This window comes from Phoca vitulina, unplaced genomic scaffold (genome assembly GCF_004348235.1).
Source record: "Phoca vitulina isolate PV1807 unplaced genomic scaffold, GSC_HSeal_1.0 scaffold29, whole genome shotgun sequence".
Taxonomy (NCBI): domain Eukaryota; kingdom Metazoa; phylum Chordata; class Mammalia; order Carnivora; family Phocidae; genus Phoca; species Phoca vitulina.
Window position 1 is genome coordinate 9705434 of NW_022589732.1, and position 22819 is coordinate 9728252.

The 22819-nt window shown below is 36.0% G+C and overlaps 1 protein-coding gene across 8 annotated transcripts in view; it reads right to left on the bottom strand.

Annotated features, from left to right (window-relative positions):
- RUFY2 (RUN and FYVE domain containing 2) overlaps window positions 1-22819 on the bottom strand; it is a 44652-nt gene that overhangs the window by 11528 nt on the left and 10305 nt on the right. For 4 of the 8 annotated variants that reach the window (XR_004301723.1, XM_032423632.1, XM_032423628.1 and 1 more), the window contains exons 5-14: window positions 21794-21917; window positions 21552-21613; window positions 20961-21026; window positions 17367-17436; window positions 15077-15178; window positions 14818-14934; window positions 12194-12361; window positions 9605-9702; window positions 7051-7170; window positions 304-433 (exon numbers count right to left, since the gene is read on the bottom strand). Coding sequence is in view for 7 of the 8 variants with exons in the window: in XM_032423632.1 (XP_032279523.1) it covers window positions 304-433; window positions 7051-7170; window positions 9605-9702; window positions 12194-12361; window positions 14818-14934; window positions 15077-15178; window positions 17367-17436; window positions 20961-21026; window positions 21552-21613; window positions 21794-21917 (1057 nt within the window). In the remaining variant the exon portion in view is untranslated. The other 4 variants (XM_032423629.1, XM_032423631.1, XM_032423635.1 and 1 more) reach the window with 4 other exon arrangements.

The window sequence follows — 22819 nt, forward strand, 5'->3', positions numbered from 1 at the left end:
CCCAACACAAGGCTCAGGGCTCAATCCCACGACCCTGAGATCATGACCTGAGCTGAAACCAAGAGTCAGATGCTCAACCGATTGAGCTACCCAGGCGCCCCATGGTTTGTTTTTTTTTTAAAGTAAACTCTCCACCCAATGTGGGGCTTGAACTCACGACCCCAAAGAGTCACCCCTTCTTACTGGTATTTTTAAAGATGACCAGTATATTCTGTCTCTTTGGTATAAATATAAATTATGATTTCTCTTTTTAAGTAACTTAGTTTTCAAAGATATAATTTTTAAAGTTTTACCACCATTTACTTTTTTAAGACTAATGATTTGTTGGGTCTCATTTCTAAGATGAGATAAGGCATCTTTCTCCTTTTGAAGATCTTCCTGCAAAGTCTGCCTCCATTCCTTCTCAATCTTCAAATCAGTTTCCAGCTGCACCCTTGAATGACAAACACACAGAAGCTTAGTGCTATTTCTCACATGACAGTTGTCTGCTTTCTTCAATAACACCATCTTTTTGATTATTTTCATTTTTGTGCATTTCTTCAGGTATTTTCTTTCATAAATATTTTTTGTAAACAAGTTCAGCAGCACAGGGTTTTCTGATCCCAACATATCAATATATTTGCCAACCACAAAAACTCCTTCCTAAACAATAATTTATGTCATTTTTAAATTCTGTGTACATAAATGCCATATGAGCATATAAAATGCCTTGAAGGGTATACCACACTATTAAAACTGGTTGTATCTTGGGGGAATAAAACAAAGGAGAAAAATGTGAAGTTTTAATTATTTACATTTCTGTGCCATGTACAAAATTTTACAACTAACTATTGTTCTGATATAAGAATTACAGCAACCACTAAACCAATTAAACATCAGTCACAGAAAAATCAACCCTGGTACTTTACAGATTGCTTACAGGACAGAGCTAAGCCCAAAGAGACGCCAAGAGGAAAACTCATACAGCCTGGAAATGCCAATTCACATTCGAAAGCGCTAACATCATCATTCTAACAGGTGCTATCTGGCAAAACAAAAGTAGTCAAATTCCTACACTTTAGGATACCAAAGAGAAATCATTTTGAAAATTATTGCTCATAAGTAGGTGTAACAGATGAGTCATAAACAAATAATGCTACAATTTTTTTAAGATTTTATTTATTTATTTGACAGAGAGAGACACAGAGAGGGAACACAAGCAGGGGGAGTGGGAGAGGGAGAAGCAGGCTTCCCACGAAGCAGGGAGCCCGATGCGGGGCTCAATCCCAGGACCCTGGGATCATGACCTGAGCCAAAGGCAGATGCTTAACCGACTGAGCCACCCAGGTGCCCTCTAATACTTTAAATTTTAATAGCAATATATAATATTGAGACTTTCACAATATATCATTTTAATACTCTTGTGTTGATATTTTGATTACTTTTGTTTCCTCATAAAGTTAGCATTTCTATCTATAGCCATATTATTTTTCCGTGAAGTAAATTTTAGATTTTATAATTCAGGCTGAAGAGAAGAGATACCCCTAAATGGAATTTACAAATTGTTGATAAATACTATTTCACTACAAATTCAAAAGGAATACAGAGACAGGTATATGTTACTAAAACTGAAGTAACCAAAGTATGGAGTGCCTTGAGTGGCCTCATCATCCAGAATCAGAAAAAAAACAGTGAAAAAGCAAAGGAAAAATATTTTTAAGTTATTATAAATATATTGTCAAAATACACATTGACCACAAGAGGCAGAAACCATAAAGGAAAAAAAAGGAAAAACTATTTAAAACTTCAAAATGTCTAGGGGCGCCTGGGGGGCTCAGTCGTTAAGCATCTGCCTTTGGCTCAGGTCATGATCCCAGGGTCCTGGGATCGAGCCCCGCATCGGGCTCCCTGCTCTGTGGGAAGCCTGCTTCTCTCTCTCCCACTCCCCCTGCTTGTGTTCCCTCTCTCGCTATCTCTCTCTCTGTCAAATAAATAAATTAAAAAAAAAATTTTTAAATCTTAAAAAAAACTTTAAAATGTCTAAATTAAAAAACCACTATGAACAAAGTTTAAAAACAGTAAATTTAGAAAATATTTCAGTGTATGTGAAATACCCAGAGTAAATAAAGAACTCTTACAAGTAAATATTAATAAGCTGAACACTCCAAGGGAAAAAGTAGATAAGAACTGGCAATTCATAAAATAAGGAAATACAAAAGGATCCCACCAATAATCAAAGATGCAAACTCAAACGATAAAGCACAATTTTTCAGGCTAAAGGATTCCTTTAGATTAACTGATACGATGGTGTATTAATTGATATGATACATTGCCCATGACATAGCACATGCAATAAACAAGATACTAAAAAGCATGTAGTATGATCCTCTTTCTAAAATACATAAAAAACATCTATGTATACCAAAAAAAGGGATATTCATCAAAATGTAAAAAAAAAAAACAACTATCTCTAATTTTTATTTTCTTCACATTTTCCTACATTTTCCAACAGCATGTAATATTTTCAAAGTCAGAAATCAATAAAGTTACTTCCATTTTAGGAGAAAAAAATGGAAATTGTTTTTCTTGGACAGAGTCCCAGCTGCCCCTTTCTACAGAAACCATTACAATTTTTCTGAGCCATCAGGGATTCCCTGATCTCCAAATTGTTCACATGTTCATGCTCTACCAAAATGGCACCAACTGAGAGACAAAATTATTTTCATGGTTTTAGCAGAAACAAACATCTTCTCTCTAGAGTTGTATCCAAGACTTATTAACTAGGTTAGCCCCATAGCAGTAGGAACCCCAGAAGGCAAAGAATAACATGGTGAGGAGTTCCCTGAGGCCTCCTTTTGCCTCCTATATAGCTCAGAGTGGGTGTTGAAGAAGCCCAATATCTGTAATGGATACAGAAAAAAAAAAAAAGTCCAAAGAAAAGCCTGCTCTCTCTTGCTAAAGAACTGGGGAAAGGTAGCCTAGAATTGATAGAAACCTTTTTGACAATAAATGCCCTACTGCAGCAAAACAAAAAACAAAAAAACTCAGAGGAAAAAGCCATAGGCCCTCAACCACTGTTAGCAAAGGCCAAGCGGGGAGCTTAGATTGCCATCCGCACTGGCAATAATAAAGTGTCTCTCCCAATCCCCAAAGTGGTAATATCAGAGAAGTCCAAGTGGCAAGCCTGGACTTTCACTACTGCCCAGCACCCTCTTATGGAGACCACATTGGGAACCTGGACTTTTAACCCCACATCAATAAGGTATTTCTCACCCTCCCCAGGTCAGTGAAAGCCACATGAGAAGCCTAGATTTCTACCCCTGCCCACTGAAATGAGGTACCTCTACCTCTCTTCCAGAATGGTGTCAGCAGAGACCAAGGCAGAACCCTGGACTTCCGCTCCTACTTGAGAGTAACAAGGCACCACTCCTCTTTTCCACAGTGTCAGTAGAGACTGAGTGGAAAGCACAGATTTCAATCCCCGCCCAGTAGTTAGGCACCCTTCTCCATCCCATCCAGAATGGTTCTAGGATTCTACTATCCCCACTTGGTATAAAGAGTCAGTGTTGGGGCACCTTGGTGGCTCAGTCTGTTAAGTGTCTGACTCTTGGTTTGGCTCAGGTCATGATCTTGGGGTCATGGAATTGAGCCCTGCATCTGGCTCCATGCTCAGTGTGGTGTCTGCTTGGGATTCTCTCTCCCCGTCCCTCTGCCCTTGCGCCTCCTCCTTGCACTCTAAAATAAATAAATAAATCTTTAAAAAAGAGAGAGAGAGGAGTCAGCATCTATATTCCCCTGCTGGTGTGGTTTCAGTGGAGAGCTGCTAAAATTTAAATAAGATGTAGTCTCATAACATAATTCTCAATATGTCCAGAATGCGACTGAAAAACACTTGTCATACCAAGACCCAAGAAAAATCTTAACTTGGATGAGAAAAAACAGATGCCAACATGTCAGGTAATTCTGACTATACAAGAATTTTAAAGCAGTCATCATAAAAATGCTATGACCAATTAAGAACACACTTGAAACAAAATAGTAAGTTTTAGCAAAAAAGATCAGACGAGATTGGGCACATTCAGGGTGGTACGGCCATAGACAAGTAAAAAAGAAAGAGAGAGAGGAAGGAAATATAGTCAAAAGGAAATATACAATAACCTCACTAAATGGGCTCAGTAGGAGAACGAAGATGATGAAAGAATGAATTTCAAAACACTACAACAGAGGGGCACCTGGCTGGCTCAGTTAGTAGACCATGTGACTCTTGATCTCAGGGTTGTGAGTTCAAGCCCCACATTGGGCACAGAGCCTACTTAAAACAAAACAAAACAAAAAAACACTACAATAGAAATTACCCAATCTGAACAAGAGACAAAAAAGACTGGGGGAAAAAAAAGTGTCAGAGACCTATAGGGCTGTTTTTTTAAAAATCTAATATTCAAGGTTATCAGAATTCCAGAGAAGAGAGGGGAGCCTGGAGCCTGGGAGGCTCAGTCAGTTAAACATCCAACTCTTGATTTCGGCTCCGGTCATGATTTCAGGGTTGTGAGATCAAGCACCGTGTCAGGCTCCATGCTCAGCAAGGAGTCTGCTTAGGATTCTCCCTTCTCCTACTTCCTTCTGTCCCCACTCCCTTTCTTTTCTCTAAAGTGAGTAAGTCTTTTTTTTAAATAAGATTTTATTTATTAGAGAGAGAGAGAGAATGAGTGGGAAGGAGGGGCAGAGGGAGAGGGAGAAGCAGGCTTCCTGCTGAGCAGGGAGCCCAATGCAGGGCTCAATCCCAGAACCCTGGGATCATGACCCAAGCCGAAGGCAAATGCTTAACTGACTGAGCCACCCAGGTGTTCCTAAAGTGAATAAATCTTAAAAAAAAAAAAAAAAAAAAGAATTCCAGAAGAGAGAAAGCAGTTGGAGCTGGAAAAAATATCTAGAAAAAAAGCTGAAAATTTTCCAAATTTGGTAAAGATAAACATAAAGATTCAAGAAGCTGACCAAAGCCTAAAGAGGATAAATCCAAAGAAATAATCTTGGGTAGAAGAACAGGATTCAAATGACAGTATTTTTCATCAGAAACTATGAAAACCAAAAGAAAGTGGTACAACACTTTTCAAGTGCTGAAAGAAAAGAACTGTCAACTCAGAATTCTAAGGATATTCTGAAAATATCTTTCAGAAATGAAGGTGAAATCAAGACCTCAGATGAAAAAAAATAAATAAGAGAATTTGTTGCCAACAGACATATCCTAAAAGAAACACAAAAAAAGTTCTTCAGATACAGAAGAAAACTTGGAATTTCAGGAATGACGAAAGAACAATAAAGTTTTCTAAATTATGTTTAATGTTTGAAGGACAAACTATAATACTGTCTGATGTGGGGGCACATGGCTGGCTCAGCCATAAAGCATGCAACTCTTGATCTCAGAGTCATGAGTTCAAACTCAACAATGGACTTAGAGTTTATATTAAAAAAAAAACTTTCTAATATTGTCTGATATGGTTTGCGCAGAGAAAATATTTAAGTCAATTATGTTATAAAAGGGAGAGAGTAAAAAGATCTAAGTGGAAGTAAGGCTTCCACACTTCATTCAAAGAAGTAAAATGTTGGCACCAATAAACTGAAAAGTTGCAAATATATAAGATAGTATCTACAGCAATCATTAGAAAATCTATACGAAGAGATACACTCAAAAATACTATAGATAAATCAAAAAGGAATTCTAAATAATATTCAAGTAATCCATGGGAAGGCAGGAAAAAAGAAATAAAGGAATGAAAAACAAAACAACAAAAAAACAATAAAACAGCAACTTAAGCTCTCATATCAACAATTACACTAAATGTAAATGGACTAAATATATCATTAAGAAATTGTCAGAACAGATAAAAATATATGAACTATAAGAAACTTTCTTCAAATATACTGATGATGATAATAAAGATTAGGCTGAAAGTTTAAAGACCGAAAAGTGCGAATGTTAATGTTTTATTACATGACAATATTAATCAAAAGAAAGAAATAGCTCTATTAACATCTGATAAAGAAAATTACCAGAGATAAAGAAGCATATTATGTTGATAAAAAGGTCAATTCACCAAAAAGATACAGCAATCCTAAATGTGTAGGCACCAAACAACAGAACTTCAGTATACAAGAAGCAAAAACCGTTAGAACTAAAACTAGAAATACACAAATCCACAATTAAAGTTGGGATATTCAACAAATCCCCTTCTCAATAATTGACAGAACTATTAGAAAATTAGCAAAAATTGAGAGGAGTTTAATGTCACCTCAACCAATGGATCTCAAGGCAGCTTAGCAAGTTATACATCATAAATGGCATGTAGTCTGGTTTAATGATCTGTTAAACATAATACATAACTATTTTCTATTGTTGCTTTATTTTAATAACAAAAGTAACACATATTGACTGGGGGAAAATACTGATGTTTAATAAAGTAAAAACTAAAATACCCCTGCCAATCTGCCATCACTCCCCTAAGATAATCATTCCCCAGAATCTGTATTCTTTAAACTCTTTTCTCTCTTTATATATATATGTAAATATGCACATATGCACAGTTTTAATTCTATAAAAAATGGGATTATACCTCACATACTGTCTGCAACTTGCCTTTATCAGTCCAATGACGTATATGGACATCATTCTTAGCTGGTAATAGATATATAGATCTGTCATATGAAGTATTAATAAAAATGTTCTCAAAAAACTTCTTATTCTTTGATAAGTTCCTTTGAGTTACAAAGGCATATTACACTCAGTACCTAGAAATATAATGGCCATCTGCTTTTATATACCAGCAGAAAGAATAAAATTCTTCTTGAGCAAGGTAACAAGATAGTTGAAATGCTCTGAAAACAATAAAGGGACAAAAAAACACAAGTTTTATCAATTATGTTTTCTAATTTTTTTTTATTTCTCAAGGAGAACTCCATAATCTAGCTGGCATCATTAACTAAAGGAAAATATAGGTATCCTACCATTATGTGCAAAAAAGAAGGGGTGGGAATTATGTTAATACAAGTATTTATTTCCAAGAGTGAAATACTCACAGCTGTTTCTCCTTTTGGGAGATTTGTTTCTGCAGATTGTCGGATTTACTCTGACACTCTTGTAGATATTTCTTGTCTTCATCTTCAGCTTCCATTTGCGCCTTCTCTGCTTGCTGCAATCTGGTGTAATTCAAATCAACTTTGGGTAAAACTGAGGCTAGAACTAGGGTGTAAAAGGGTGAAGAAGACAAATAAAAGAAAAATGGGGAAATAGAAACATTTCTAAATGAAAACAAAGTTTGGGGGGAAACTCACAAACTCAAACGTGAAAGAGCCACACAATGTCTAGAAATTGTTATGTGATTTTTTTTCAATATAACATATAATATGCCCAGAATACTATCTTCAAATTTGTTTTATTTCTTGTTCATAATTAACAATGCAAAGCAATACAGCCTTTACCACTTACGTAGAGCAGAATGAATTAACTTTGAAAGTATAATGGGTGTGTTACTGCCTTTTTACAAAACCATGTAAAGCACAGTATTTACGTCTACACTAGGTGAAGAAGCCACATTGTTATTTATTATGTTAGGATGTGTATGCCAGGAATCAAGTGTGCTACAAGGCCAAGAGCAAAGACCTGCAATTATTTCGAACAGCCAGGTCCTCCCTGTAGGATCTTTATGCATTTACTACATTATGCCGAAAGCTGTGTGTGTGTGTGTGTGTGTGTGTGTGTGTGTGTGTGTTGTGTGTATGTTAAGATTCGAAAGAATATAGTATTAGTTGGCAACATTCTCTAGAGATCATTTTTGTTCATCACTGATGTTTAAATATTAGCTTAAAATGTGATTTTCATTTGTTCTGTTTTTATTTGTAAGTCATTGCTTCTCCCTGTGCTTAGCTCCACTCCCTGCCTCCCATCTAGGATTTCTTAGATTTAACTTCAATGTTTTTATAAGAAAACTTTTCCCACGTATTAAAGAGACATTAACTCCTTGTAGGGAATCACAGGCAAAATTTCTATTCAACTAGCTGAAAACACTGCCTCTTCTTTTCTTCCTAAAAACATACCAGTGGGGCAACCTGACACATTTGAGAAGTATAAATGCCACTTCTGAGCAAAAGAGAATAACATTCAAGTTATCTCTAAATTGAAATTTAATTTTAAAATATTAACGTAGGGGGACAGGGACCCAAGTATTTCTCTAAGATTACAGAAACTAAAATAAAACTCAGAGTGAGGTAGGGCTTGAAGTTGTGCTATCACAGAAGAGGGCTAAGGGAACTGGAAAACTGAGGTGCTAGAGCACAAGAGAAAGGCCAATCTGGGTTATAAACTATTTTAAAACATATTAAAAAATCAGTAAAGAAGCCATTAGGCCAAGAGTGGGCCAAGAGGGAAAATTTGTGCCAACACACTGTGAAACCAAAGGGTTAACTTATTTTTAAACAATGTTTATATTTTCCATCAAAAAGTAGCTAAAAAGATAAAACTGCACTTGAAAATCCTGACCTCCAAAAGGTCAATACTCAAATCAGCCTTTGTGCACAAGGTTTGAGGAATGTGTTTTTGGAAATCCAAGTGCACCCACTCTGCTTCATGGCAGTGTATTACCACAGCAGCTGATCAAGAAGTGGACAGGGTTCTTAATACCCTTTTCAAATACTTAATAGCTTAAATTATTTTCTATTTAATATATTATAAAATTGTCGACTCTCTTTTAGTCTGTTTAAATACAAGTGGTTTTCAGAAAGATATATCTTTGACCAGCTTGTACTGGTCCTGAGTGTCACTGCTGGCATATTTCACCAATGACATTGCAATTGTCCTAGTTTGAGTTAACAAATCACTGTCACTTCATAATGGAATGGACAGAAATTAAAGACAGAGAAAGGTAATAAAGATGTCCAAAATGTAAAAATGGGGATAAAGAAAACAAAAAAGAAAAAAGAAGAAAGAGGATGTCAATAAAAGAATATTCATGTCAATAAAGCATTAATAGTTATGTTTTTCATAAGTAGATTCAAAGAAAGCAATGATAAGACATATGTTGACACCAACATGACAGGTCAATGGAAATACATTACATTTTCCAACAATAAAAGTGAAAAATGCCAATACAAAACAATTCAATTTAAATAAAATTATTTATTGGTTTGGGTTGAGGGTCCTAGCTCAAAGAAACGCAACTAAACTGCCAACTCAAAGCTTGATTTCAGATAAAGAGATGATGAATGACAAAGGATATGACAATCAATATGCATGGAAATCAATCAGGGATAATTCCACCATAGATTTTGTTCGTTTTTCACTTTTTCAAAGTTTTTGTTTGTGTATTTGTTTTATGTCATCGATTGAACCACATGAAATTGCCGATATTAAATCTTTTAAGAAAATCCACAAAATGGCAAATTCAAATGAATTCAGCCTACTATAAAGCAACTTGATTCCATGCAACAACCAAAACAAAAAGGCAAAATCTTGCTGGGCTTAAAAAAAAAAAGTCCTAATAAATTTTCCTAATGGTTTTTGTGGCAGGTGTCAGAGTTGAATAAAGAAAAGGGAGAAAAAAAGGAAAAAAAGAAACTAAGACTGAAAATGCTGTACCTTTGCTCCAGCTGCCTCATGGCTGCAGTAATTTTATTGGTTTTTTCTTCTAGTCGGACAATTATTTCATTTTTTTCTTTCAAGCCATCTTCAGAACCCTATGTAGAAAGAAAAAAAAAAAACTATAGTGGCTTTGATTTTTAAACCTGAATATTTTTAAGTTTTGTATACCATTTCACTATGGAATTTTTACTTTGAAATGAGTAGAGCTAATTTGTAGGTTAAAATACTCCTATGATATAAAGCAGTAGTACTATTAGTCTTCAATTAAAATGTAATAAAAAAAAAACTGCCTTTAGTGTTTCTGGAAGACAACAGAATAAACTCTTGTAAACTATGCTTTTTTTCCAATTAAATAAAGAGTTTTTGGCAACAAATCTACTTAAACAGTGATGTCACTTTATGAGAGAATTATAACGATTATTATAGTAAAGCATTTTTTTTTTTTAAGATTTTTTTATTTGAGAGAGAGAGAGAGCACGAGCAGGGGGGAGGGACAGAGGGATAGTGAGAAGCAGACTCCCCACTGAGCAGAGAGCCCCACACGGGGCTGGATCCCAGAACTCTGGGATCATGATCTGAGCTGAAGGCAGACGCTTAACTGATTGAGCCACCCAGGTGCCCCTACAGTAAAGCATTTCAATCAAAATTAAATCTTTCTCAGGGCCCTTGGCTGGCTCAGTAGGTAAAGCATGTAGACTCCTGATCTTGGGGTTGTAGATCTGAGCCCATGTTGGGTGTAGGGATTACTTAAAAAAATAAAATCCTGGGGCGCCTGGGTGGTTCAGTCGTTAAGCGTCTGATGCCTTTGGCTCAGGTCATGGTCCCAGGGTCCTGGGATCGAGCCCCACATCAAGCACCCTGCTCTGGAGGAAGCCTGCTTCTCCCTCTCCCACTCCCCCTGCTTGTGTTCCCTCTCTCGCTGTGTCTCTGTCAAATGGGTATTAAAGAAGGCATGTTCTGCATGGAGCACTGGGTGTTATACACAAACAATGAATCATGGAACACGACATCAAAAACTAATGATGTAATGTATGGTGATTAACATAATAAAAATAAATAAAAATTAAAAAAAAATTTTTTTAAAAAGTAAAAAAAAATAAAAAATAAAATCTTAAAAAAATAATAATTAAAGGGGCACCTGGGTGGCTCAGTCGGTTAAGTGTCTGACTTCAGCTCACGTCATGATCTCAGGGTCCTGGGGTCAGGCCCTGTGTTGGTCTCCACACTCAGCAGGGAGTCTGCTTCTCCCTCTCCTTCTGCCCCTCCCTCGAGCTCATGCTCTCTTTCTCTCAAATAAATAAATAAAATCTTTTTAAGAAAAAATAAATCTTTCTCAGGACTACACTGTATAAAGAACTCACAGAAATGTCCTGCATATTTAGATTGAGTTTTCCCAAAAGATTTAATCTTCATACTTAACCTTTTGGCATTAAAAAAGAAATTCAGATAGGTGATTTGTTTATTCTTTGATACCTATTCCATTGCTACACTACTTAAGCTTCCATAGAGAAAAGAAGTCACTGGTTTTTATTACCAATATAGCACAGCTAAAAACCAAATCTGTCATACAAAAAGTTATTTTCAAGTTACATTAAACTCAAGAAATTCTAAGAATTTAAGAATGAGCCTTACCTCCAAAATCTATAAAGAACTTACCAAACTCAACACTCCCCCCAAAAATAATCCAATTACAAAATGAGAAGACATGAATAGACACTTCCCTAAAGAAGACATCTAGATGGCTAACAGACACATAAAAAGATGCTCAACATCACTCATCATCAGGAAATACAAATCAAAATCACAATGAGATACCACCGCACACCTGTCAGAATGGCTAAAATTAACACAAGAAACAACAGGTGTTGGCAAGGATGCAGAGAAATGGGAACCCCTTGCACTGTTGGTGGGAATGCAAACTGGCGCAGCCACTCTGGAAAACAGTATGGAGGTTCTTCAAAAAGTTAAAAATAGAACTACACTATGATCCAGCAATTGCACCACTAGGTATTTACCCAAAGAATACAAAAATATAGATTTGAAAGGGGTACATGCACCCTGATGTTTATAACAGCATTATCAACAATATAACTATGGAAAGAGCCCAAATGTCCATTGACTGATGAATGAATAAAGACGTGTTATATGTGTGTGTATATATGTGTGTGTGTGTATATATATATAATGGAATATGACTCAGCCATCAAAAAGAAGGTCATCTTAACATTTGCAACGACATGGATGGAGCTACAATGTATTACACTAAGCAAAATAAGTTAAGAGAAAGACAAATACCGTATGATTTCACTCATATGTGGAATTTAAGAAACAAAACAGATGAACATATGGGAAGGGGGAAGAAAAAAGAGGGAAACCGTAAGAAACTCTTAATGACAGAGAACAAACGGAAGGTTGCGGGAGGGATGTGGGTGGGGGATGGGCTAGATGGGTGATGGGTATTAAGGAGGGCACTTGTTATGGTGAGCACTGGGTGTTGTATGTAAGTGATAAATCACTGATTTCTACTCCACTGTAGGTTCACAAACTATAATTATAATAAAAATTTAAAAAAAAAAAGATCCTTACCTGCAACTTTTGATACATTTCTATGTTAATTGCTTTAACTTCCTCTAGTTGTTGCCGAAGGCCTATCAGAGTATCCTGCTTCTCATGGATATCTTTCTCCAACAACTTCATGGCAAGTTCAATTTCATGTTTCATACTAACTTGTACCGCTAGCTCATTTTCCACATCCTGCAATTTCAACATATCCTCAATTCACATACCACTTCAGGATGTCAAAAGTCAGACACACGACAGTTAATGACAACATGAAGAATTTTCTATTCACTATGTAGACTATTTTTTTTTAATGGTTTCATGTCACTAGGTATATGTCTTTTTATTTTTTAAGGATTTTATTTATTTATTTATGTGAGAGAGAGAGAAAGAGACCACAAGCAGGGGCAACAACAGGCAGAGGGAGAAGCAGGCTCCCTCCTGAGCAAGGAGCCAGATGTGGGGCTCAATCCCAGGATCCTGGGATCATGACCTGAGCAGAAGGCAGATGCTTAACCGATGAGCCACCCGGAAGTCCCTGTAGACCACTCTTAAAAAAAACAAAATACGTTCCACTCAATTTTGCTATGAACCTACTTGAAAAAATAAAGTTTATTCATTTAAAAAAATAAAAAAAATACATAGACTACTCTTTTGAGGTTTAAGCCACATGAAGGGAATCAACCAGGTCCTGTAACATAACATTCTAAATATTTTCAACTGTGTATTTTGTGAAAATGAAAGCATTTTCTAGATATTATCACTATTCTACTGCTTCAAAATTAAGTATTTTTATGCCTCATAAACTCAGTATTAATTTTCCTTAATCAAAGAAATAAAGTAGTCTGGGGGTGTCTTGCTGGCTCAGTTGGAAGAACATGCGACTCTTGATCTTGGGGTCATGAGATCCAGCCCCCACATTGGGTGTAGAGATTTCTTAAATAAATAAAACTTGAAAACACACACACACACACACACACACACAGAAATAAAGTAATCCATACAAGTGAAGGCCAAAGATAACTCAAAAACCCCACTTCACAGTTTCAATTTCTTCTCTTATAGAATTTTACATTGGGGTGGGGGGATGGGGTACATGGAAGGCACATGATGGAATATACAACCAGGTGTTATATACAACTGGTGTTGTATATGGGTGCACATGGGTGTTATATACAAATGATGAATCACTGAACTCTACCTCTGAAACTAATAATAAGCTATAAATTAAAAAATTCTCACATCAAAAACAAAGAAGTTTCCTAATATTAAAGACAAATAGCAAAAGGGATGGAAAGGCTAGCAATAGTCTCTTCTTGACCTGGGTGGTGATTATACAGGTATTTATGTTATAACCCATTAAGCTGTACATTTGTATTTTTCTGTAGGTATTATATCAATTTAAGGTTAAAAAAAATCAGTTAAATAAATAAATAAAATCTTAAAAAAAAATTATTTCAGAGAGAGAGAGAGAGCGCGCGAGAGAGAGCATGAGCCGGGGGAGGGATCGGGGAGAGGGAGAGAGAGTCCCAAGCAGACTCTGCACTGAGTGCAAAGCCCAACGCAGGACTCCATCCCACCACCCTGAGATCATGACCTGAGCTGAAATCAAGAGTCTGACGCTCAACTGACTGAATCACCCAGGTGCCCCATTAATTTTTTTTAAAGTAACTTCTATGCCCAACATAGAGTTGGAAATCATGACCCCAAGATCAAGAGTTGCATGCTCTACCAACTGAGCCAGCCAGGCACCCCAAAAATAAGTTAATTTTAAATATGATTTGGAGCACCTGGGGGGCTCAGTCAGTTGAGCATCTGTCTTCAGCTCAGGTCATGATCTCAGGGTCCTGAGATCGAGCCCCTTGTCAGGCTCTCCGCTCAGTGGAGAGTCTGCTTCTCCCTCTTCCTCTGTGATCCCTCTCACTTTCACTCTCTCAAATAAATAAAATCTTTAAAAAAATTTTTAAATATCATTTCAGTCCTATTTGAATCCATCATTCTATTCTGTTTGTTTTTGTTTTTGTTTTTTTATTTTTTTTTTTTTAAATATTTTATTTATTTGACAGAGAGAGACACAGCGAGAGAGGGAACACAAGCAGGGGGAGTGGGAGAGGGAGAAGCAGGCTTCCTGCAGAGCAGGGAGCCCGATGTGGGGCTCAATCCCAGGACCCTGGGATCATGACCTGAGCCGAAGGCAGACACTTAACGACTGAGCCACCCAGGCGCCCCATCTATTTTGCTTTTTTAATGCTGGTCACAATCCATTCATTTCAGATTATAACACAGTTTAAAAACACTTGATAAAAAAAGAATCTGGGCGCCTGGGTGGCTCAGTTGGTTAAGCGACTGCCTTCGGCTCAGGTCATGATCCTGGAGTCCCTGGATCGAGTCCCGCATCGGGCTCCCTGCTCGGCAGGGAGTCTGCTTCTCCCTCTGACCCTACCCCCTCTCATGTGCTTGCTCTCTCTCATTCTCTCTCTCTCAAATAAATAAATAAAAAATCTTTAAAAAAAAAAAAAAGAATCTGAAGGGGTTGTAAGGGGGTGAGATTTCTATCCCACAGCAAGGAAGATAAGGCTAAAAAAGAGATTTTAAGTGATGCTTAAGGGTAAATTATTATTATGATTATTATTTTTGCTAATGTAAACTACCTGTCTTAACTGAGATTCATCTCGAAGCTGCCTTCTGGCTTCGTTGTACATTTCATCCAGCCCCTGCCGAGAATGCTTATATGTTTGAAGCTCAGTTTCCACATCCACTTTGGTAACCTAAGAAGAAAACATCAAGCTTTATACTGTGTCATCACTACTATCAATACAGCACAGAAATAAATATCCAGTCTATGCAAAAGTCCCCAAAAGTGGCAATTTCTGACACAAGACAGTGTGTTTGCAAACAGTCCATACTTACCTCCAGGTGCTGCTGTGTTTTCATTAAAATCAATTTATTTTCACTTCGTAATTGATGATTTTCTTCTTGGAGTTTAATGATATTATTTTTTGCTATTGCTAACTACAAATTATGAAACAGGGACAAGAAAAAAGATTTTAAACACCTTTACTTATACTTGCTTCACAGGTTATGATCATCGCTATAAACAATAGAATATAAAAGCTTAAAACTAGTCAAATGTCTCACATCTACAGAAGCTTTCATAAGAAAAATGTGCTAGTATCCTAAGATACCAATAAAAAAATTGAACTCTTATTTCTAGTATTTCCTTTTATTAGTCAAAATATATTGTTAGTTAAAACATATCATGCATATCTGATTTAAGTATGTTCTGAATACAAAGTATCATGAAACAATAAGACTGTAAAGACCTGTGTAAAGATAAAAGATCTATAAGAAGGCTGTGCTATCATTGAAAATGTGATACAGACCTTCATGATAACCAAATAGGACACCCTCTGAAATAGATAACACTGAGTGACCATCACAAATATGAGACATTTTTCACCATCAGAGTTAAACTAAGTGGCTTGGTTCTGAGGCCTACAAGGAAAAGAGGGATTCCAGGAAAGGAAAGCAGGGACCATCCCCAATGTTGGCTTATAAATAAATTTCTGAACACTTCATCAGGGATATAACTTGAACTTCACAGTGTGCCTAAGGCCAAGAAGAAGCACAAACTAGAGAGCAGCTCTAATGGTCCCAATCTACCAAACTACCAAATGGTCCCGATGGCCAACAGACACATGACAAGATGCTCAACATCACTCATCATTAGGGAAATGCAAGTTAAAACTACAATGAAAGACTACCTGTCAGAATGGCTAAAATCAGAAACACAAGAAACAACAGGTGTTGGCAAGGATGTGGGGGGAAAAAAAGGGACCCTTGGTGCACTATTGGTGGAAACAGAAACTGGTGCAGTCACTGTGGAAAACAGTATAGAGTTTCCTCAAAAAATTAAAAATAGAACTACCCTACAATCCAGTAATTGCACTACTGGGTATTATCCCCAGAATACAAAAACACTAATTCAAAGAGATACAGGCATCCCTGTTCACTGCAGCATTATTTACAATAGCCAAACTATGGAAGTGGCCCAAGTGTTCACTGATAGATGAATGGATAAAGAAGATGTAGTGAGTGGATGGAATGTTATTCAGCCATTAAAAAGAATGAAATCTTGCCATTTGCAACAACATGGATAGAGCTACAGAGTTTAATGCTAAGCAAAATAAGTCAGAGAAAGACAAATACTGTATGATCTCACTCATGTGGAATTTAAGAAACAAATGAGCAAAGTCAAAAAAAGAGAGAGAGACCAAGAAACAGACTCTTAACTATAGAGAACAAACTGATGGTTACCAGAGGGGAGATGGGTGGTGGGATGGATGAAATAGGTGATGGGGATTAAAGAGTACACTTATCATAATTAAAAAACAAAACAAAAGAGAACACTATCAAGTGGTCCCAAACTATCAAAATAAAGATACATTTGCAGTCATGCAAGTAATCATATGCTCCCTGGTTTGGAAAAATTAGGCCAGTTCTAAAAGAATTAAGAATTTTAATTAACACAGAAAGTAGGGTTCAGAGCACTCATGACAGATTTCTTCCTCTAGCCTAAATAATTCTGAAAATAGAAAGCAGTAACTCTGTGGTTTGATATAAAAAAAAAAAAAAACTTATCTAAAGCAACTTTACAAACAGTATTAAAAAGAGAGCAGAGATAAATTTCCAGTCTGGGACCACCAGAGAGGCGCTCTGACAACGCAGGAAACCAAAGCACACGGGATGAGGTTTATACTTGGTTGCGTGGAGAAAGGGTGGCCATGAGCAGGTAGTGGTGCTTGTAAAGAAAAGTAATCTGAATAGTGGAACAAGACGAACAGTATCATTTTAATGGGAATTTCTACCTATAGGTGATTCACTATCTAAATAGAGGTCATCCAGATTTTAAAGAGAATCACAGCTTATTCAAAGAAGGGGTTGTATAAGTGTCATCTTTGGGGCTCATTTCTAGGAGTATCTCAAACAACTCACAGATTTACCAGAGAATTTACCTGAGAAAATGTGGTTTCTCTAGAACTTATAATCATCAATTATAACTATATTGCAAATATTCCATCATAAGGATGAAAATGTGCACCCACGCACATGCACACTTAGTGTATTCATACTTAAAATGGAAAAGGATCAAAAATACTCAGTCCGTGTAAGACAACTATCCATGGCTGGGTTACAATACCTCTTCAATCAGCTTAGTATTTGACTTTTCTAATGAGTCAACTCTTGAATGGAGACTGCTGACTGTGCTGCTGAAATTAATAAAGAAAAAACTCATTCAAATTACACAAATTCACAAAAGTAAGAAAAGGTATGTTATCCTGGACTTACCATGTTAACTAACATGCACCGACTATCCTGAATTTGTGAGTGTGGGAAATTTCATTAAGTTGGATAACCAGATTTGGCCAGAAAAGCAATAAAGACTGGAGCAAAAAACTCATTTCTATTAAAATTCCACTTTATGCTGCTCATTATTTTTTGCTGTCTTCTTAGAGTCTTTCTTACATTTACATTTTAATACTTAGGAATGGATTCCACACAAAGACTACCAAGTATTATTAAAATTAAAAATTATCTTTTAAAGGATGAACTTTAAATATCCACTTTATAATTAAGTGGCTTAATAAGCATTTACAGCAGTCTTCAACACAAGCCCATTCTGTTTCCACTCTCCACTTTTATAATCACTTAAAGACTTCTAAAGTCACCTGTAGTTTGGGAAATGTGAATATGAAATTCACATCAGGTACCCGGACAGCCAGCAGCTAAGCAAACACCCTGATTTTCAAGGATATAGCTAAAAGTCAGGTTAAGCCGAATGAACTTGGTTTTTTTGTATTTTTGTTTAAATTGATCAAGATTGGACATTACTGTACATTTTTTTCTGCATTTTTATAAATCTTGATAAAAAATCGTATTTCAAACTGTACAGTCACCAGAAGTACACAGTTATCAAAAATGCACACACTTCCCTTGACATCTCCGAGACTGGACATTATTGTACATTTTATTTAGTTTGTTTTTCAAGACCTTGTTTCTACCACCTCAAGCTTTCTTTAATAACATAATATGCTGTTTACATCACAATAAAACCTATAATAGATTTAAACAAATTTTGTACCAGCCTCAGAAATAAATATTGGCATTTTAGTTTAACTAGTGAAACAAATCTTTTTTCATTCATATTAAATCATTTTTAAATATTATCATTCTTAGGGAAACAACCTGAGTTTTTCACAAACAGCAACAGGGTATCCGGATGGTGAGACCTTAACAGGTGTGGGACTAAGAGACAGAGGACCAAAGTTAGAGTCCCTGCTTTTCTACTTTCTGTGTCACCTTGAAAGCTGTAAAACCTTTCTAAGCTCCAGTTTCCTTACCTATAAATCAGATAATAATATCTGTCCTACCTTTATGTAAGAATCAATAAAATATTAATCAAAAAAGCACTTTTGAAAATAAACCCTCAATAGTTTTCTTTGAATGAGGGATAATATGTGAGTTCTATTTTTATCTTTATCTGTTTTCTATATTTTTTTAAGTACTTTAAATATACAAAAACATTCTAACTGGAAAAACAATGAAACATTTTTAAAACCGTAAAATGTACAAAAGTAAGGCACTAGTACTGCTGTAAATGATTTAAAACACATAATCTCAAAGAGAATGAGAAAACTCCTTGAACCAAATGGAACAGACTCTAAGATAAACTGTTGAGTAAAAACAGTGAACTACAGAATAGTGTAAAAATTATGCTACTTTACATGTAAAAAAACTGAGGGGAAGGGAACTTTAAGAAAATATATGCATATTCTTGTTTATTTGTATAAAGTATCTCTGGAGGCATACACGAGAGCCTATTAATTAGTCCCAAAGAGGGAAACCAGGTGATTGGATATCAAGGAGGAGGGAGGCTTTTTGTTCATGTTCCTTTTGAAGTTTAAACTATGTGACTATATATATATTTTTTAAAGATTTTATTTATTTATTTGAGAGAGAGCAAGCACGAGCAGGGCAGAGGGAGAGGAAGAAACAGACTCCCCGCCAAGCAGGGAGCCCAATGCAGGGGATGCAGGGCTCGATCCTAGGACCCTAGGATTGTGACCTGAGCTGAAGGCAGTCGCTCAACCAACTGAGCCAACCAGGCACCCCAAACTATGTGAATATATTACCTGTTGCCGAAAGTGAATAAAGCTTTAACAGTAAGTAAATAAGCAATACAAAGTTGCATTTAGAAATATCTCAGAATTACAAATTAGAAAACACACATACATACACATATATTTCCTATGACATCTTTTATTAAAACTCCGTGATTAAAAAAAAAAGACAATGATACAAGATATTTCCTATCTCTCCAACTTCAGAGAAAGCAAGAGTTACAGCTTCTTATTTTTCTAAAATGGGAAAATGTTTAATTTTATTTTCTGACTACTGAACGAAACTTAGAAAATCAGAAAAGTATAAAGAATAAAATAGAAATTATCCATAATTTCATCACCCAGAGACAGTCATTTTTGCTAATTATTCATTTTAATTAATGGGAACAGTCCATTTCTAACTATGTAGCAAATATTATTCACTTTACCTGTGCTATCTAGTCCAAACTAAAATGTACTATAACTGTAAAATACACATTGGCTTGTGAAGACAATACAAAGAAAGAATATAAAATACCTCATGAATAATTGTTATATTGATTACATATTGAAATAATATTTTGGGTATACTGGGTTGAATAAAATATATATATATTTTTTAAAGATTTTATTTATTTATTTATTTGAGAGAGAGAGAGAGAGAGAAACAGCATGAGAGGAGATAGGGCCAGAGGGAGAAGGAGGCTCCCCGCTGAGCCGGGAGCCCGATGTGGGACTCGATCCCAGGACCCCGGGACCATGACCTGAGCCAAAGGCAGTCGCTTAACCAACTGAGCCACCCAGGCTCCCATAAAATATATTTTTAATTAATTTCATGTTTTTTACCTTTTTAATGTGGTTACTAAAAATTTTAAATTATCTATATGACTCACATTTTATTTCTATTAGTCAGAACTGCACTATACTATTTTACATATTGATCTCAGAAATTCTTACAAGTATTCACTGACAGCTTCAATGCCCAGGTGACATATATAAGGAAATAAAATATAAGGAAAAACTCCCACCATGGGAGGCGACAGCCACATTTACACATGAAGCTCTTTGAAGTAGGAAAAATGAATTTGTGAACCATAAAAATGATATAAACTTCCACCCTATCTAGCCTTTTCTTCTCAAGGATACAGGGATAAGTTTGAAATTCTGTCTTTATTTTTTTGACCCCTCCCCAGAAGTTCTATTTTTAAATTCTCCAAATGTTCTATCTGAAAATCTGACTCTTGGAAAGCCTGGGTGGGTCAGTCAGTTAAGCGGCTGCCTTTGTCCCAGGTTATGATCCAAGGGTCCTGAGATCAAGCCCTGCATCGGGCTCCCTGCTCAGCGGGGAGTCTGCTTCTCCTTCTGCTGTTCCCCCTGCTTGTGCTCTAATCTCACTCTCTCTCAAATAAACAAATAAAATCTTAAAATAAAAAAAAAAAAAGAAAATCTGACTCTCATTTTTTGAAAATGAATTAGCTCCAATAATTCTCTGTATTCTTAATTTCTATTCTCTACTCCCTCAAACCTTTCTCAAAGATGTTTAGTAGGAAGGAATAGGGTAAAGTGGACCTGAAAAGGGTGTAAAAAACCTCTACGACAATAGTCACAAATATCCAAGTATCCATAATACTTACTTCAGTTGTCTATTTAATTCTTCAACATAATTCTTCTGGTCTAATATGGCAGCAATTTGAACATTCCTAAAGAGGGGGAAAAGAAGCTTTGCGTCAGTTGGAAAGGTATTTACTGAAGGACCAAAAAATGTCTATGTCGCCTAAAATTGTTGTAAAACCATAATGGCAAAAAACATTATCTTGCCTTTAAATAAAATTCAAGAATCTTTATAATAATGTAGCAGTAGGCTGTGTACTAATTATAACCTTTGTTAAGTCTAGTATTAGCAAGTAATCTATTTAACAATACCATTAAAAAGTATATTTAAGAACTCTTTTGCATCAGTATGTTTTTTAATTAAAATACATTTGACAGGGGCACCTGGGTGGCTCAGTTGTTAAGCGTCTGCCTTCAGCTCAGGTCATGATCCCAGGGTCCTGGAATCGAACCCCACATCAGGCTCCCTGCTCGGCGGGAAGCCTGCTTCTCCCTCTCCCACTCCCCCTGCTTGTGTTCCCTCTCTCCCTGTGTCTCTCTCTGTCGAATAAATAAATAAAATCTTAAAAAAAAAAAATACAACATGTGAAATAAATAACTTATGAAAATCATACCTTTCTTTATTTCCAATATCTTCTTCATTCTTTAAATACATGGAAAAATCAATCACTCCAACCTAAAGTAAATCATGTTATTTTTAGTTAAAGGGGAGAAATATTAGAAGTACAGTTAACATGCAACTGAATTTCATTCTTAATTTTTCTTTAGTGTTTAACAGTACTGTTTACAACTGGATCCAAGAGGAACAGCACAAACTAAAAACACTCTGCATTTGGTACGAGTCACTTTCACTTACTTGTGAGTCTAAATCTTCTCCCTTTACACACAGGTTAGCATCTATCACATTCAGGCCAACCAGCAGCCCAACAATTACTGCTCCTTCTTCTTCCATCATTAGTGCATGATACTCATAAAATTCACTGTGGAAATTAAAATAAAAACCTTAAAACACAAATTTACTTCAAACACTAAATTTTAAAATCTCAGCCCCATAATATAAACATGGAGCCCATACAAATCTGGTCTCTTCAAATTAGCCTTTCTATATGTGAATAACTTAAACATTTTGAAACGTTAATGTCCATGTAAACAAGGTAAAAGAATGGGACTGAAAGAGATGAAAGAGGAAAAGGAATTTTGAGAGAAAGAAAAGAGAAACAAAGAGACATAGATCAAAGAAAAAGAGGCATCACTGAGGCCTGGAATGTCTGGGACTCTCAGAAGACTTACTGACTGTTACTGATTTGATTACAATACTTTTTATTAGAGTTGACTTTTTAATTCTAGGATTTATTAAGAATCTTCGGATGAAGACTAAGGTAGGGAATGAACATATGAAACATTTCCAAAGCCCATGTTCAAATCAGTGTATTTGATATGTATATTGCAAGTGTTCTTAATAACCATCAATTAAGGATGGTAGGACATCTATATCCTAAAAAATGTTCAAACAAGAGATTTGTGAAAGAAATAGGACAGTCTAAAAACTAAGACTTGACAATTATGTATTCATAGAACTAATTATCACTGTCTCGTGCCTTCCTCAAGAAGTCCCATGTACTATTTAATCACTTTAATTGACCTTCACAATATTATTGAGAAATTGCTGGTGCTTAAAGTACGGTCATTCTCATTTAACAAATGGGAAAACCAAGATGTACGACCAGAGTCATAAGTACTACCAAAAATGACCAGATTCTCCAGAATATCAGACAGGCACTCCAAGAGAACAAGGGCAAACAGAGGGACTGCTATGGGTCACCCCCTCTAACAACTGATTACCATACTCTGAAAGTCTGTCTTAAACATCTGGCCTTCTATT